Here is an 18,293-nt window from a genome sequence, read left to right on the forward strand (position 1 = left end):
GGCTGCAGAGCACATCCACCTCACAGCACCACACATCCACAGCATCTCAGACACACAAACACAGACACAGGCCTGGCTGCTCTGTACTTCCATGCAGTGACACCTCCCATGTCACCCCCAGCATCTCTGCACCACAGACTGGCCTGCATGGGAGTCTGCAGCTTGCTCTGTTCCACTTCCCAAGACAAAGGTGAGAAGGTCTTCAATCCTGCTATCTTGCAAAAAGGAACAACATTTCTGACAGCTCACTGCTCTTCTAACAGAAGCACTCTTACAATGAGAAGTAATATTTTAATTAACAATTGGAAAGCACAGTCTAGGGATGAGGTAATTTCTAATTACTGTAATGGGATTTTAAAAGGTGTGCATTGGTACCAATAGAAGTTACTGACCCCATTGGAAATTACTGGGTAAGGTCCTCTCTCCTACACTAAGCAAACAGCCAGACCAATCACCCCAGCATTAAAACCTACAAATCTGTGGAAAATTCACTGTGATTGATACACTGCAGTTCATAATGACTATTTTTTGTCTAACACTGCTGCTGTTTGTTTCAAACCATTTAGCAATATTCATTAGCTCCCCATTTCAAATTAGAGTAATTGAGAACAAGAGAACATGCAATCAAGTTTCTTTCTAAGAGAGACATGCCCCTTTCCCTTCTCTGACTCAGGTGTTGACTGTTGACTTACAGTCAGGCTGTACGAGGAATCTTTCTTCAAAAATGCCAAACGATCATTAAAAATGTCGGGCTGCCTCTTTCTTAATATCTCACCATCACTGGAAATTTTAAAACATATGTTTCTCCTCCTATTTATTATATTTTTTACAAGAGAAGGATATTAAATTCTGATACCAGAACTATTGTGCCTCTGACCCTATTTTATGGCTGAAACCACTGACCCTGAAGCACAAGGAAAACTCATGTGTGTCAACAATCCTTAAAATTAATACTAAAACATAGTCTTACAACAAAAACTATGTCAGCTATACGATTGTCTGGGGTACTTCAAATTCTTCCTCTCCAGGAATCTCGGTCACCCGCATTAAATGACTCCCAATTGAGACATGAGAACTGGCAGCAGCATGAATACCCACGGAGCACTGGCTGGTACAGCTGACAGATAGATGGGATCAGAACAGCAGCAAAAGATAACACTGAGTCTGGACAAGCAGCTCAGGCACCAGCCTGGAAATTTGGAGAGTGCCCTCAGGTTCCTACTCCAAGAAGTTTTATGTCTGACAGCAGGCCAGTCATCTTTGGCTTTGCCTGCCTGAAATTCCCATCTGAAAAAATATAGTGGCCCCTGCCTCCCACTAAGGAGGTGCTGAGAGCCTACAGGAGTGCCATGACCTGAGATAGGCAATAAATGTACAGGGGAACCAGAATAAAAAACCTTTGTGTCTTCAGAAAGATCAGTTGCTGGGGAAGACAAATCAGGATAAAAGTTTAAACTGCAACTTCAGCAACACTGTGTGTGTACCCATGCAACATGCACAAAAGCAACCCAACTATTTCCATTTTGTAAGAGCGGTGTTTTCATAAGCATAAGGGTCCAGAGCTGTCAGAAAAGACCTGAAGGAAAGCTCAAACAGCTACTAATATAGTGTGAAAAAACAGCTGAGCTCTTGCATATACAAAGCCTTCTGCATGTACTTTTGCTACCTCACAGCCTTCCTGCAGAGCCAGGGAATAAGTGTTATTCCCATCTGCCAAAAGATAATCTCAGTTTGAACAGCCTGCTGAATGCTGCATGAGAAATTATGCTGACTTTGATTTAGCTCAAGTTCCCAGTGCTCCCTCCACGCTCCTCACTGGGCGCCAGGACCGTTTCAAGTTCATTACCTTTGTGTTTTGAATTAGTGCCTGCTGCCCACATACAAATGTACTGTTTGCAGCCAACATTCCAACAGCTTTCCAAACCTGGGAAAACCTTCAGAAGAGATGCAGTTCACTCCTTCTAGCACTGTTGCATAAGTCAGGTTGCTGTGTGCCGTTGCCTGTTTTGCCATGGATTCTCAGCAGCACCAGGGCACTCTGTTAAATCTCCTCCCAACATCATCTCTTCTGGGTGGGCACCAGGAATCATCAGGATGTGTGCAGGACTTCACCAGGGAATGGTGCAGATTAACAACTGCAACCTGCTTTGCACTGCATGGATGGGAGACACTTCCAAAATATGGACCATAAAATTAATAAGGGATAGATATGTGTTTCTTAGAATTATCAATTGCTACTGGATTTCTCTTGCAGATTGCACAAAAGAGCAAAATGTCTATGAAAGTTTATGAATATTTATGAATGTAAAAAAACATGGTATGTCTCATGTCTCTGCTAGTTCTTGGTAAGAGGAGCATTCACCCTGTGATTCTGCAACTGGTGTCACCCCACATGTGGAGACTGCTCAACTTCTGCCAAAATTCAGCTGGTTTTATGCTTCCTCAGAGCTGGTGGTAGGGAGCTAACTGCTGTTGGCTCCCTGGCATTTTACACCATCCAGTGCCTGAATCAGTCTGATATGCAAAACAGCTTCTCCATTTGACCATATGAAACACATTAAAGAGACCTGCCACACATCTGCAATTAGGTGCTGAAAAATAAAGTGACAAGACTCCATGTCTGCTTTTAAAAAGCTCTTATTTAGACCAACAAGTCTGATTTCCACAAACCTGTAGCGAAAAATGTAGATTTTTTTTTAAGTTCCTTGTTTTTGGGGGTTTTTTAATTTTTTTTTAATTTTCTTTTTTCCAGGGCATGAGAGCTGCAGGACCAATAATAGAAGGTTGAGTTACAAACCTTTCAAAGCAGAGATTTGGCATGGAAATTCTGACAACCATCAATGTGAGAAATGCCGCCAGGCACCATTCACAATCCACAGCATCTTTCAAACCTGTTGGGGGTTTTTAGAAAGGGCTAAAAATAAATGCAGAAATGCAGCAATATATATACACACACACACACATATTATTGTTCAAAAAAAGAACAGGTGGTCCTGCCAGCAGTGTAAACACAGATGACTCTTGCAAACAGCTAACAAACACCCAGCTGAGCAGCCTTTCCTAGCCATGCAAGCAGCACTTTGAGAACTCTCCTTGAGTTCTCCGAGCCAGAATCATCTGGGATCCAGACTCTCTGTCATGACAAGGCCTGGGTACTCCCAAGTGTCTTGATTTCCTCCACCCAATATATTCACACAATTCCACCCTCTTGACCTCCTGTGGATTATTGCCCTTCTGAAAATAACACACATAGAACAGCTGGTGAGGCCAGAAATGTCTTAAATGTAAATAGCACAAGTCCCTGTTTTCTAGCTCCCCACCACTTGATCTGACCCCTATTTTCATGTAATGAAGAGGAGAATTTACTGAAACGGAAAAAGGATCAGGGCACTATGGACAGCCCAGAAGGATTCAAACAGTAAACATGAGTGGCTGCATGTTGAAACCCATGAAGTCCACTACCTGCAGGGAAAGTAAAGAAGAAAACATGAAGCAGTCCTGGAGTCTCAAAATTTATCCTAAAAAAAAACCAACCAACCAACCAACCAAAAAAAAAAAAAAAAAAAAAAAAAAAAAAAAAAAGACAAGAAAAAAAAAGATAACATTTCCACCCATATTTCAGTTATGTCTCCTCTGCCCACCACAGGAAGCTGACTGATGTCACAGGCTGAATCACACACATAAATCCTCCAATGTGGTCATTTCTCTCTGAGTATGAAAGCATGACAAAAAAACTTTGCTAGGAGTCCACTGTAAGGCTCAACAGCAGCCCTTTTCTTTGCAGCCCTTCTCTCCTGGATGTTTTGAAAAAAAAACAAATGTAATTTACACTTGCACCATCTCCTTTTTAATTTCACCACATTTGGTCTAATAGAAATACCCTTGGTTTAATATATATCTATGAAAAGTAAATGAGGTGATAAAGCTTAGAAGTGCCAAGTGGTTAAGTGCTCCCACAGGGGAGTACATCTGCCACGGCATCAGAGCACCGAGTCCCAGGAGACAACATCTCGGGCACGGTGACAGACTGGCAGCTCTCCCACCACACCTGGACTGCACAGAGAGTCCACCTGACATGGCTGGGAACAGCTTATCCAGCTTGCTTCTGGAGGCTCCTACTTCCCTCAGCCTTCCTGTGCAAGGGGAAAACACTCTTTCAAAGCTGAAGAGAAAACTAGCCTGCTGTTCTCCCAGAGCGGCGCATAATTGAGTCGGCATGATGCCGCACACTACCAAATGCAGCAGATGGCTGCAGGCATCATCCAGTTTAGGATGACAAAGTTGGAACAAAAGAAAAACAGAAGGCAGGGAATGCATCTTCTGTGCTGGGTTACTGGGCAGGGGCTGAACCTTGGCGCAGCCGGTCTGTCACCAGCACACAGCCAGCTTCCAGCTCTCCCACTGCCACATGGACAATGACCAAATGCCCAAGCCTTGAAATGACAAAGGAAAGTGAGGGAAAGTCACATCTCCCCAGGTAAAAGAGGCAGGAAACTACCAACAGTCTGATGACCTGTTTCTAAAGTACATAATAGAAAATCTCCACAAATCCCCTCAGAATGCCAGCCCTAAATATGACAAGTCTGACTTCCAGGACTCTCCCACATAACCTGCAGGAATTCGGAAATTAAATTATGACTTCTGTGTATCGACACACATCATTTCACTGCTGGAAGGTAAAGCACTGATGCGAAAGCATGCAGAAAATGAGACAAGATGTGTCAGATCTGTACAGTGTACCATGAATGGTGTCTTGCAGGGAGGGCTTGGTCTGTGGTGGCATTTAGGGGTTTATTTTTTCCAAATCCACCCCAAAGGATCACAGACTTTAGGAGTGGAAACATTCCTTCCATTTCCCCAGGCGCCTTGCTCACAAAGCAGCTGGCTACAAGGTTCACCACAACAGACAGACTGGAGGAGACAAGAGTGATATGGCTCCACAGGAAGCAGCACAGCACACTCAAACAATTTATTTATAAAGTTCAGCCCTTCGTGAATGCAATACAGCTTCCATGTCCAGACTGACTGGTTTATAATAGCCCCTGTGGTCAGCAGTCCTTGCAGGACACAGAGACACCACCATTAGCTCCAGAGATGGCAATGGAGAAAGCTCTTTTGGCTGCAGGATGCAGCAGCCTGTGATCCCGAACATGAATCCTGCACAAACTCCTGCCCATGTTGCATTTGAGATGTCAGGACCTGTGATCACTTCAAGGGACCAGAGTGAAAGCACCTTCATTGCACTCAGAAAGCCAGTCATGGGAACATTTTGGGGTGGAAGAAGTTTTTGGAAGGGCAGGAGAACACTTTGTGCTACAGCAGAGCAGCCTGTACTTCACCCAGAGGTGGAGCTGCCCCAAAACAAGGCTGGCACACAGAGATACCGTTCTTGGCAGGAGCTGCTTCTAGCCCACTTTGAGCAGTCACACCAGGCTGGTTAAGCCACCCTTCTCCAGAAGCCAAGCTCCCAGCCCAGCAGCAGCCTGTGTAGTGAAGAGCTGTGGGAGAACATTTCCAGTTCACTCTCCTTGCTAAGCAAAACACACCTGGGAAAGGAACCAAAGATGGCAACATGTCTATTTTCTGACCCCTACCAAGTGGAGGGAAATAAACCCACCTCTCTAAGGGGCTTCCAAATGCTATTTGTGCCTCTACCATACAAACATTTTATGGTAAATCTCTGATTTACACCATAAGGAGATAAAGATCTTTCATAGAATGATAGAACGGTTTGAGATGGGATGGGACCTTGAAGATCATCCAGTTCCAAACCCCCCCATGGGCAAGGACACCTTCAGCTATACAAGGTTGCTCAAAGCCTGGCCATCCTTTACCTTTGTTCCAGGACAAGGTGTTCACTTAGTCCAAAAAACAATAAATCACACCAACTCTTTAGGCTAAATTGTTTCTTTTGTGGGTATTTTTAAGCATTATTTAATTTTTATCCACACTGTGGAACAAAAAAAAATCTAATCATGCTAGTTGGCCTCACACCTTATCAATGTATCAGCCACACTATGACTGCGTGACTTGGTCAAACTACAAAGCTCACTATGACTCAGTTTCCTCTTGAAAAAAAGGAAGATGTAAAGGCAAAATTAAAAAGCCACAGTGTTCTGAGGTGTGATACATTTCTGCAGCACTGTAAAAGGCAAATGATAGCAATCATAGTATTTAGCAAAGATAGCAGTCATTGCAATTTTGGTTAAATTCCAACCAGGAGGAAATTTGTGCTGTGCTTTCAGAGTGGAAAGTTTCCTAAAACTTGCCTGTTCATTAGAGCTCATTGCTTTCCTTCAGTGAAAAAAATTTCACCCCTGGTGGCCATTGGATTAGCCTTCTGCTCCTCGTCTGGTCACAAAAAGCAACAGAAGGGTAAATATAACAAGTCCTTTGAAACTGTTTCTGTAAAGATGGTGCATCTTAGAATAAATTTCTACACAGTTGGACAAAGGAAAAAAAAACAAAACAGGGCAACACCATTTGCTAAAAAATCGACAGCCGCCTGCTATTTTGGTGATCTCTCCTCTAATTGCATGCACCTGCTGTGGCGCGGTGTACTCTAAAATACATCTCGCCAGTAATGCTGCTCGGCAGCAGCCAGGGCCACCCAGGAGGGACCCTGCAGTCCCAGTCTTCACAACTTCACAGGAACTGGGGTTTTCTTCCAGGCTAGCATTTGAGTGGAAATACAAATAAATTCAGTGTGAGCCTCTCTCCCTGCTCACTTCTATCACATCACCTCCATCTCTCTTCGGCCCTCCCTCCCTCCCCCCTCTTAACTACTTTTTCCTGTTCCCTCTCCCCTCAGCATTCTTGACCCCTCACTCTCTTGCAACACAAGATTTAGGCTCGATTCCTTCATTTTCTTGGCTTCTGCAATATTTTTTCCCCTTCTCTCTCTGCTTTTGTTGTGCCTCTGTGTTTCACGTACTCTTAAGCTCAGAAAATTGAGGCAACCCTTTCAGAACTGCAGGGCTTTGAGAGAAACGAGGTGACCAAAACCCCTCTCCTGCACGTGCTGGTGTCCGTGCCAGCCTCACAGCACCTGCAGGGCTCCTCCCTCTGGCCTCTGTGCAGGTCACCATCCTCTCCCTGCTTTCTCCTTCACCCTTGCCCTGCTCCCTCAACACCTCCGGGGACTATGACTCCAACGCCTCCCCGGGCAGCCCACTCCAATGTCGAATCACCCTTTCTGTGAAGGAATTCCTCTAAATGTCCAGCCCGAGCATCCCTGGCACACCTGAGGCCATTTCCTCTCCCCTGTCCCTCGGTCCCTGGGAGCAGGGGCCAAGCCCCACCTGACACGCTCCCTTCAGGAGCTGCAGAGCGGGCAGGTCCCCCCGAGCCGCCTCCTCTCCGGACTGACACCCCCCGCTCCCTCAGCGGCTTCTCACAGCACCGCGCTCCAGACCCTTCCCCGGACTCGCTCCGGCCCCTCAGGGCCTTTTCCGAAGTGAGGGGCCAGAGCTGGACACAGCATTCGAGCTGTGGCCGAGTACAGAGGGACAATCCTGCCCTGCTCCTGCTGGCCACGCTACTCCTGCTCCAGCCCGGGATGCCACTGGCCTCCTTGGCCACCTGGGCACACCTGGCTCCGTTCAATCGCTGTGACCAGCGCCCCAGATCCTTTTCCAGCGGACTCTTCCCCAAGCCTTGAAGGCTGCACGGGGTTATTGGGCACACTGGCGCCCGGCGGGTCCCCCAAGGAAGATAGCGAGAGGAAGAGGGGGAGCGGAGGCACGGCTCCCATCGGGGCGGGGCGCGGCCGGGCCCGCCCAGCGCCGCTCGTTCCCCTGCGCGGCGCCCGCCGGGAGCCGCAGTCCGCGCCCGGCCCCCGCCTGTGCCCGCTTCCCGGCGGGGCTCAGCCGGGGACTGCGCTTCCCACTGCTCCCCGCGCTGCGGCCGGGCCGGCGGGGCCGCCATGGCCCGGGGGGTCCGGCTGTGGGTGCTGGGCGGCCTGGCCGCCTGGACGCAGCGGCGGCGGGCGGCGGCCGAGCGGGACGGCGGCGAGGGCGGGCGGCGCCGGGACCTGGAGCTGAGGCTGGTGCAGGTCGTGTTCCGGCACGGGGCGCGCACCCCGCTGCGGCCGGTCCCGGGGGCAGAGCCGGTGAGCTGGGGACGGGACGGGACGGGGCAGGGCGGTGCGAGAGGTGCCCCGACCCCGAGCCGGCGCCGTGCCCGCTGCTGAGCCCCTGCCTTGCCCGCGGCAGCCTGGTGTTTGGCGTTTATTCCCCTTCCCGAGGCGAAAGCATGGGAATTTGGAAAATTGCACCCCATGCCGCGCTACAAGGCTTGGGTAAGAGTGGCGGAAAGCTGCCCAGTGGAAAAAGGGCTGGAGGTGCTGCTTGACAGCGACTGAAATGAGCCAGGTGTGCCCGGGTGGCCGAGGAGGCCAGTGGCATCCTGGCCTGGAGCAGCAATAGCGTGGCCAGCAGGAGCAGGGCAGGGGTCATCCCTGTCCAGTTCTGGGTCCCTCAGTTGAGGAAGGACATTGAAGCACTGGAGCGAGTGCAGAGAAAGACCATGTACCTGAGGAAGGGTCTGGAGCACAAGTATTAGGAGAAGCCACCAAGGAAGCTGGGGGTGTTTGGTCTAGAAAAGAGGAAGCTTAGGGGTGACCTTATCAGTCTCTGCAACTTCTTAAAAAGAATTGTACCCAGTAATGGGCCAGGCTTTTCTCCCAGGGAGTAAATAGCAGGATGAGAGGAGACAGTCTTTAATATGTGCCCCAGGAGGTTCAGGTTGGACATTAGGAGGAATTTCTTCACAAAGAGGAGGATTAGACTCTGGAATGGGCTGCTCAGGGAGGTGTTGGAGTCACTATCCCTGGAGGTGTTTAAGGAAAGACTGGAAATGGCATTGTGGCCTGGTTGACACCATGGTGTTCAGTCACAGGTTGGACTTGATGATCTCGGAGGTCTTTTCCGACCTAATTAATTCTGTGATTTAAAGTGGAACAGCAATAGTACATTAGTAGGACAGATGACAGCAGAGGGAACAATTGCTGCAACTGCAGGGAGCCCTCAGGGGCGGGATACAAGGATGGGCATCCTGAGGCTTTAGTCCAAGGCCAAGTTCTGCACCTCACAACAGGTGCTCAGCAAAGGTGTGGCTCCTGCCACAGTGTTACCACAAGGGATTCGGCTCCACCAGCTTCCACCGAGATGGCCTGGGGAGCCAGCAGGTAGTACCTGCTGGGGAGTCAGCAGGTACCCAGCTCAGGTAGTTTCCTACAGCAGCTTTTCGATGTGTAACAAAGAGCAGCAATTCTGATTTCCTACAGATTCTTCTCTTGTAAGGGGAGTAAAGCAAGTACTGCATTTCCTGCACATCAGATCTGCAAATCCAGAGTAGCACTGCTCTCATTTCTCAATGAGTTGTATAAAGAGATCCCTTTGTCTCCGTGTTGTGTTGTTGGCAAGGCAGCACAGTGTAATATTGCAACTTTAGTTTAATGCTCTTTAAAGTTCTTGGTTTAATGCCCTTGAAAGTTTTCCACTGAAGCAGTTTGTTTTAAAACAGGTGGAATGGCATCCCACTCTTTTAGATGTACCTGCTAAAACTAAGTTTGATTACGTGGTGAGAGACCTAAATGGAGGACCTCAACCCCTCTCACTCTTGGATGAGGAATACAAAAAGACTGTTTTTAAGGTGAGGGTGTATTTCTTGGTGGGTTCCTCTTTCCTCTGTAGAATTTTTGTTTCCATGGTCCACTGGAGACCTCTCCTTTTCTTTGCTCTCAGGGTGGTGTGGTCGCAGGACAGCTGACAAAAGTGGGGATGCAACAGACATTCTCTCTGGGGGAACGGCTGAGGAGAAACTATATGGAAGAAGTCAAGTTTCTTTCACCAACATTTAAGCCTTCTGAGGTCTTGTGAGTCTCTCAGTTCCCTCCTGGACCTTCCTTTCTTCCTGCCTCTTAATAAGTAGCCTTGTGCTAGGGAAACTCTGGCTAGCATATGCTTCTCCACCCCACAGCAAGCTGTCTGGCCCCCCTAGGCCTTCATCTTTGCTCAGCCTGCAGAGCCTGGCACTAGAACTCACTCATGACACAAAGCATCCAATTGCCCAGCAGTCCTGAAAGTGATGCCAGGGACAGATTCATCTCACCTAGGCTAAGCCACTGGCAGTGCACTTTCATGGTGAGCGAAGAGAAACAGGCATTTCTGGAACACACTTCAACTCACTGTAAACAGCTGAGATGAAGTAACCCCTGCTGCTCACATCAGTAATGCTGAGAACATCTGGCTTAGGATGAGATAAAAAAATCACATCAGAGAAGTGCCAGTTTGTTACCTCCACTATCTCTGATGTGCAGTTAAAGGGCAGTTCAGATTATAGGTGTCTACCTAAGATATCTATAGCGACAAAAGATGAGTCCCACCACAGATTTCCACAGCCATGGTGGAAGCAGAATCCTCAGTTCCAGCAAAACCTCCCCAGCTGCAGCCATGTTAACATGAAGGAGAAAGTGCTGCCTCACAAACTGCTTTCTCTCTTTCAGCATCCGTTCCACTAATATTTTCCGGAATCTGGAGTCCACACGCTGCGTGCTAGCTGGGCTGTACCAACAGCAGAAAGAAGGTTGGGGAGACTTCTGAATAGTGCCTTTCCTTGCTTAGTCTTCCCTAGATGCACACACCTGCATCTCTCTGGCCCCTCGTTGTTACTTCTTCCTTGGTTCTTTGCACTTGGCTCCCTTCCCCAGTTCTCCTGGTCCTGTAGATTCTTCACCAGCTTGTCACTTGTTCCCTCTCTTTGCATATCTTTCTGCTGCTCTTTCAGACTTGCTGAGGAGGGTAGTGTTAACCCTCTTCAAAATCAAGAAGGCAAAAAGTTCACACATCAGCAAAAGATTTCTCAGGGAAACCCAAGTATCTTGGATACAAGTTCAGTATCTGGAGCAACTTTCACCTGTATCCTGCAGTTGGTAACTACTTGTTCTAAAAATATGCTCTGCGTTTTAAAGATCTCACATCTGCTCCTTCCACATTCAGTTCCATGAAAAAGTAGAAGTGACTTGCCAGAGCTCCTTACACTTCATGACACAGAGACTAATTTTTGGTGCTAAGAAAAATGAACACACAACTGGGAAGCTTTACAAGGTGCACAGCAGGCATCCCTGTGGAAATAAACGCACAGAAATAAGTACAGTGGCTTGTGTTGCAGGTGATAGCTCGGGGGAAATTGCTAGTTGATAACACTGGACTTGAGCACAAAGACTGTGGGAGTGATTGTAAAGCAGTCTAAAGAAACACAGATGGACTATGATCACAGAAACTTCCTTCTTGTTCCACAGGACCTGTTGTCATTGTCACTGATGAAGCAAGCTCTGAAATGCTCTACCCTAATTACCAGAACTGCCCACGCCTGAAATACTTGACCAGGTAATTGCCAGCAATATCTCCCCGTGATACTCACTGCTGTGATTTCACTGCTGTTTCATTTCAGCAGTAGTAATTTACAACAGCAAATTTTCTTCCCATTTCCCAATTTCTTTCCCTACCACTTACTGTTCTTTGGGAATGGTTAGCTAGTTGTATAAAATACTTGGTAAGCGGAATTATACACCAGGCAGTGGCAGCATAAGAAAATAAAATAGAGACTTTTCTTTGAAAGACCAGTTTAATTTAGTCTGTGTCTAGCAAACACTCATTACTAGCTAATGTACAGCTAGTCTGTAGCATTGCTGCAGGGCAGAATTAATGTCATCTACATCCCTTAACAAGCCTTTCAAGTGTGAACATATTGGGCCTCCTTTTTATATTCAGCTTCTGGTTTGGGGGTTATTTCAGCAGTCTTGTCACATGCATACCTTGAAGAAACTGAAATATACTTAGCCTTGACACATTTAATGAAGACTAATGAAGTGAAATAAGGAAGATCCTACATAGAACACTCATGTTTGTGGAGTCAAGTACTCTGAAATGCCTGTGCCAGTTTTGGGCACAGGGCAGAAAATAAAAAAGAGAGGCAGATATATTACAGTTCGGCTAGATTGTACATTAGCATATTTTTGCCCAGAATTCAATAGCTGTCAGAATTCACTTGCAAGAACTCACTGTGCAATGCTTGACTCTGCAGGCAAAGGATTGGTCTAGACAGTGGCGAGGTGACAGTCCCTGGAAGCAGCATATTCAGCCTCCTTGAGTAACATCACCTGTCCAAAAAAGGAGTAAACTGCAGGGTCTGCTGCTCCTGCCCCCCTCTGCCCACCAACTGCACCTTTTGTGACTATATCAAGGTAGACTTCTTGAGCTGCACTAAGCACTGCCTCAGCTTGCAGACTACCTGGGGAGTACAATGGCCAGCATGGATGTTCTCAGCTAAATTTTTTTAAATAACATTTTAAGCAGCACAAAGATGCAAATGGCTGCTAACAAAGCAAAAGCTGGAGTTAAGCTACAAGCAAGTATCTAGGTGTTTCCTACTTCCCACACCATACAGCAATCAGTTCAAAGCTGCTTCTTTCATGAGGTAGTTAAAGGCTACTCCCTGAAGACACAGACCTGTACTGTTCCAGTGTGACCAGATCTGTTAGCTGATACACAGTCCTTGACTATGGGAGGCACTTCTGGGGTGTTCATATCTCATCTTCATTTTTCCCTCCTGCCTTTGTGAGAGCAGAAAGCCAGCTCTGATCCTTGAAATCTGGATACAGCACCTGTCCTTTCTGCAGCTCAGAATCCCAACATCAGGAATTCTTCAGTAGTCTGCAGTGCTTCTCTTCTACCCCTCACTGATGTGGGAGAACTCCACTGGGCTGGGTGATGAGAACAAAAGATAGAAAGCCTTGTGTGTGAAAAATTTTTGGTTTTCTTAATTCCTTTACAGGGATAGGTCAGATAATGTTATGCATCAGCCAGGTATCTCTGATGACTTGAAAAAAATTAAGAAGAGGATGGGCATTGATGGTGATAAGTCCGTGGATTTTTTTGTCCTCCTCGATAACATTTTTGCTGAGCAGGTGAGCTGAGCCTTTCTGTTGCACTATCACAGAAAGAAACATCCCCTTACCATGCACATGGAGGAAATCACAGTGCCAACACCCAGATACTGACATGCACTCCAGTACCTTTCTATGCAACCCATAATGCTTATAGAAGTAGCATAACCTTTTGAAAAAGCATGTTGTGGGGTCAGCCTTGCTGTAGGATGGATGAAGACTTGTCTCCAGTATTTTTGTTCTTACCTTGAAATCCAGTATTTCTTTCAAGTGTAATGTAGGGCTAATAGAGGCATTGGGCCTTGCTTTCTCATTATAAAGTGCTTTCCCTTTTTTGGCACTCAGCACCTAACAGTTATCTTAATCCCAGTTCCAACTACCTGTGAGCCAGACTGCTTCTGCTACTAGAAGGAAGATGGCAAATTTCTACCCCTCCTTAATACCTCTTTTTTGCTGGAGCTAATGATAACTGGTCTGTTGGCTGAATGGCTCGATGTGTTACATTCCCCATGGAATTGGATCCTAAGGAGCAAACATCCATCCTTTTGGTACACAGAACAAGCCTGTGTGTTTAAAACCATCCTAAAAATCCTCACATGAGTATCATAGTACAACACTGTAGTACAAATGGTGTAACATAAGCAGCTGTTTTCTGTGGGCAGTCATCCATGTGTCTTCAGGCTGGGTTCAGAAAGGGTCAAACCCTACCACTCTGCTGTATCTCCTCCTTCCAGGTGCACAATATGCCAAGCTGCCCTGTGCTGAAGAGCTTCCAGCAGACAGTGGAGCGACGATGTGTTGACTCCATGCTTTTCCTTCTGGATGACAGTTCCAGGTGATTGCCTATGTCCATGCCTCTGGTCTCAGCGGCTGTCTTACCTGGGGTGGATGTGCTAAACCAGCTTACTTCAGCAGAGAGAAATGCTTTCCCATCTGCTGCATTCCCTCACCAGAGCCCACTCATGAGGGCTGTGCCTCAGCCATCTCAGTGTAAAGTTCAGCGCCTTGAGTCCTAGGAAAAAGGAGTGCACACTGAGGAGACAAGAATGCCACTGAGGTAGGCAGTGAAGGCCTCAGTTGCCACAGGGGTTTAGGTGAAACAGTGGCAAAAGAAAAGAGGAGATGCTTCCAGCCCATGCCCTGAGGCTGCCCATGCAGTTGCACAAGTACAGTCCAAATTCCAGCCTGGGAAGCTTATCCTGGGGATGGCACCTGCACAGCTCGGCTGAAAAGCGCTGGCGCTAGCGGAAAAAGTGATGCCAGGTCCTGCACACATGTAACTACTTGCAAAGAGAATCTGCTGCTACGTGCAGCTAATTACCTCCTCCACAGTTGTTTGTAAAGGCTGGATGAGTTGCTAGCCTAGCAGTCATTTTCCCTTCAGATTCATTTGCAGCTGCCACATTCACCAGCTCTTCTCAGGTGGTAGTATAGGACTGTCTTTTTACAATGTATTAGAGCTCTCAGGTAACGAAAGACTGATTTACCCCATTCCCACAACACCCAGGAGAGTTAGTCACACTCATCTTCAATTTCCACTGATATATTCATTAGGTAGAAAGGAGTTTCTTCCCACCAGATACTGTATAAAGATAATCTCTTTGTTTAATAAGAAGCTAAAAATTACTTTTTAAATATAATAACCACTTTCTTAATCCTGCCCCTCCTTACCAAAGACCTCAACCACTTCAGCTGCTATTTTCAGCAGTCATCTTCCCTAGCTGAAACCCATGCACTCAAAAACCATACCAGGGAAACCAAATAGCCTAGAGAACAATCGAGTTTCTAGATTGCTATTTTACATGGCCACACCTCATGAGACTGCTTATTAACACCTCTCCTCTCATTCTGCAGTCACATTAGAGTGGTGACTGCACCCCAGCTGAACTAAAAACTGGCCATATTAATTGCGCTTAATAGCTCTTAGCTACACTCAGTGCATGTTATCAAATCATAAGAGAAAAGCAGGTTCTCAGGTTTTCATGTATAATTGTGTGAAAGTTTTAAAACTAGTAAATTTATTCTGCTTCTTTTCTAGAGAAATTCTTCAGATGAATATTGGCCTTCTGTTCAATACCTTCGAGAAGAACATTAAAGCAGCAGTAAATCCCTCAAATCCAGCTGAAAAGGCCAGGTACAGCACAGAACTCCTCCTCTAATCATTATAAATTTTAACCTGATGGCACTGTGAAAAACAGGTTCAGAAAGACATTGAATGTGTGGGATAAAAAGGAGTGCTCACCTGCTGGAAAAAGCATGAATGCTACTGCCTATCCATGGAGGAACACAGCTGACATTCCAGGTCTGTTTTTTTCTTTTTCCTTCTATTTTTTGCAGAAAGCTCTTCCTCTATGCAGCTCATGATTCCACTCTTATTCCTCTCCTGCTGGCACTGGGCACCTTTGATAACAAGTGGCCACCTTATGCTGCTGATGTGACCCTCGAGCTGTACCAGCACCAGCACTCCAAGGAGTGGTTTGTGCGCGTGGCTTACCGTGGAGAGGTGAGATCCCCTGGGAAGTCCCTCCTATGAATCTTGGGCTTGTGGTTCCACCATGCAGCACAAAAGGGCTTTGACAGTGCACAGTATCTGTGATTCTGTCTCTTTGCCTTGCAGGAGCAAGTGGTGAAAGGCTGTAAAGCAGGTCTCTGCCCACTTGAAGAATTTCTGGAAGTTCTTTCACAGTACTCAGTCACTCCAGAGGAGTACAATAACCTATGCTCCAAAGTGGACAGGAATTGGCAAACTAACTCAAATTAAAATTAGTTCATTGTCACAATCTTCGACTATTTTTCTTTATGTCCTTGCTAGCCTTCTGTATTCCAAATGCATTTTAGATGAGGGGACATTTTCCTACCAGACACAGGGTGGCACAGTGTCACTTTACACTGTTAGCAGCAAGCTGAAAGAAGCCACGTGATAGAATGGCTCAAGTTTACTTCTGAGGTGACCACACAAAAGCAGGGAGAGGCTGAAAACAGCAAGGGCGAGAACAGACCATTTAAAATTGCCTCTCTGTATCAACAATATGTGACAAAACATACCTCTTCCTCATATGCTGGGACTACGGGCTGAAGCCCAGCTCGTGCTAGCTTGTGCTTTCAAAACTTGAAAGCTTTGACATAATATTGATTTTTTGTTTGGTATCTGCAGAAGCCCTTGTGCCTTTCCCTTTCTTTTGGCATGTTGGAGGGTAGCTCGCTAAAGACAGATGAGCCTCCCTAATTGCATAGCATTTAGCTACCCCATCTTCTTGAGGGCATTTTCATGCACAGAAAACATCTCCAAAGGGACAGAAAGCCTCCAAACCTCTTCCCTGCATTCCTCTAATAATGGAAATTCTGCATTAACATGCAGAACAACCAGAGTGGGCCAAGTACAAGAACACGTAATCTTGGTGAACTCTGCTTAATGTGCTTTAAACAAGGAAGTCTGGGGAGCTGCTATTGACTTCAGCTTTGGGAGGCAGTGATCTATTTTGCCCTTGCTGAAAGAGGAATACAGCACTAGCGAACAGCAGTACTTCTGGCTGAGATGACAGCTTTTCCCATAAGAAATTACTAGGAATCACAGTGTTGCCAAAGTCACAGAATCACAGAATGGTTTGGGTTGGAAGGAACCTTAAAGATCATATCGTTCCAACCCCCTGCCATGGGCAGGGATGCCATCCACTTGAGCAGCTCAAGGCTTCATCCTACCTGGCCTTAAACACTTTCAGGGATGGGACATCCACAGCTTCTCTGAGCAATCTGTGCCAGTGCCTCACCACTCTCACAGTAAAGAATTTAACCTAAATCTCTCCACTTCAGTTTAAACTGTTCTCCCTTGTCCTATCCCTGTCTTCCCATGTAAAAAGTCACTCTTCCTCCTTCTTATAAGCCCCCCATTAGGCAATGGAAGGCTGCTCTAAAGTCTGGAGCCTTTTCTTTTCCAGGCTTTGCAGCCCCAACTCTCTCAGCTTGTTTTCATAACAGAAGTTTTCCAGTCCTCTGATAATCTTTGTGTCCTCCTCTGAACTGATTTGTACAGGTCCATGTTTCTTGTGCTGGATGCCCCAGAGCTGGATGCAGCACTGCAGTGGGGTCTCACCAGAGCAGAGCAGGGGGGCAGAATGCCTTCCTTGACCTGCTGCCCACAGGGCTTTGGGTGAAGCCCAGAACATGGTTGGCTTTTTGGGCTGCAAGCACACAATGCTGGCTCATGTCCAGCTTTTCATCCACCACAGTTTCCAAGTGCTTCTCCAAAGGGCTGTTTTCAATGAGTTCTTCTAGACTAGGTTTCATGTCTGGGATTGCCCTGACGCAGGTGCAGCACCATGTACTGGGACTTGCTGAACCTCACTAGGTTCTCACAAACTCACTTCTCAACTTTGTCCAAGTCCTTCTCTTGTGTCAATGGCACCACTTGACTTTGTGTCCTCTGCAAACTGTTGAGGGTGCATTCAATCTCACAGACTATTTCATTGAAAAAGATCTCCACTTTTCAATAAGTAAATAAAACATGGTCCCTACTTCCTTTGGGATGGGCAGAGGTTAAAATACGGGGACCATTTATTAAAATGACCCTGCAATTTAGGTTCTGTCTTACTTCTTACTTAGTGAAAAAATAATTTAATGTAAGCAATTAACAAATATGTGATGGAGGCACTGCAGCACCTTTTCTCTAAGAAGAATAGGCTGGATTTACCCCTACTCTTTCATTAGCCTGCCCCCACCACAATTACATGTTGACACCACACACAGTGAACAGAATAATTAAACTACTAAATACATTGCTGGAGGTCTCACTGAACTACTATTAGAAGCTGTCAAAAAAGCAAACAAAACATTGTTATTTTCCATCAAATTTTTGTACAGCCTGAAACCATAATGCCACCATATAAAAATCAATGCCTACACCTCCTTAAGAACAGTGTGTTCTGCTCTAATCAAGCTCTCTCTTATACACAGTTTTAAGTATTTGGGGAACAGTGATGAAACTATTAGGTCTATGATTACAAGTTATTTGTGAGGCATGGACTGCTTGGAAAAACGCATCAGGAACTTTGGACATACAAAAGGGGAATTCACATACCTACTCTTTAATAACTAGGAGCATCCCCAACAAAGTTGACCTGCAGCCAGGTAAAAAAACTGCAACACAGCCATAACCCAGAGCACTCAGCAGCACAAGTTATTCAAGAGCAGGTAAGATTTCTAAAGGGTACTGCTTTTACACAATTAAGATCCTGCTGTCACTCTAGGAAGGGTAACACAAATTTCAGTAACAGCAGAAGACATCAGAAAAGCAGGCCAGTTTCTTGGCAGTGCCTTGGAGGAAGACACCACTGGGAGCATGGGAGCA

General features: G+C 46.4%; 1 protein-coding gene across 1 annotated transcript; it reads left to right on the plus strand.

Annotated features, from left to right (window-relative positions):
- Window positions 1-7,891: 7,891 nt before the first annotated feature.
- Window positions 7,892-15,729, plus strand: ACP6 (acid phosphatase 6, lysophosphatidic). Its single transcript, XM_021541367.2, has 10 exons — window positions 7,892-8,110; window positions 9,526-9,654; window positions 9,747-9,877; window positions 10,508-10,587; window positions 11,303-11,390; window positions 12,838-12,970; window positions 13,684-13,784; window positions 14,988-15,083; window positions 15,287-15,452; window positions 15,567-15,729. Exons 1-10 carry the CDS (start codon window positions 7,925-7,927, stop codon window positions 15,708-15,710), a joined length of 1,254 nt encoding a protein of 417 aa, XP_021397042.1. The 5' UTR covers window positions 7,892-7,924; the 3' UTR covers window positions 15,711-15,729.
- Window positions 15,730-18,293: the final 2,564 nt, after the last annotated feature.

Source organism: Lonchura striata, chromosome 1 (assembly GCF_050655825.1).
Source record: "Lonchura striata isolate lonStrDom1 chromosome 1, ASM5065582v1, whole genome shotgun sequence".
Taxonomy (NCBI): domain Eukaryota; kingdom Metazoa; phylum Chordata; class Aves; order Passeriformes; family Estrildidae; genus Lonchura; species Lonchura striata.

What these genes read in the sequence shown, in the direction of transcription:
- ACP6 (XM_021541367.2), top strand. Translation starts at nt 7,925, where the DNA reads ATGGCCCGGGGGGTCCGGCTGTGGGTGCTGGGCGGCCTGGCCGCCTGG. An exon ending in ACAAAAAGACTGTTTTTAAG is followed by an intron (nt 9,655 to 9,746) that starts GTGAGGGTGTAT and finishes CTTTGCTCTCAG; the next exon opens with GGTGGTGTGGTCGCAGGACA. An exon ending in CTTCTGGATGACAGTTCCAG is followed by an intron (nt 13,785 to 14,987) that starts GTGATTGCCTAT and finishes CTTCTTTTCTAG; the next exon opens with AGAAATTCTTCAGATGAATA.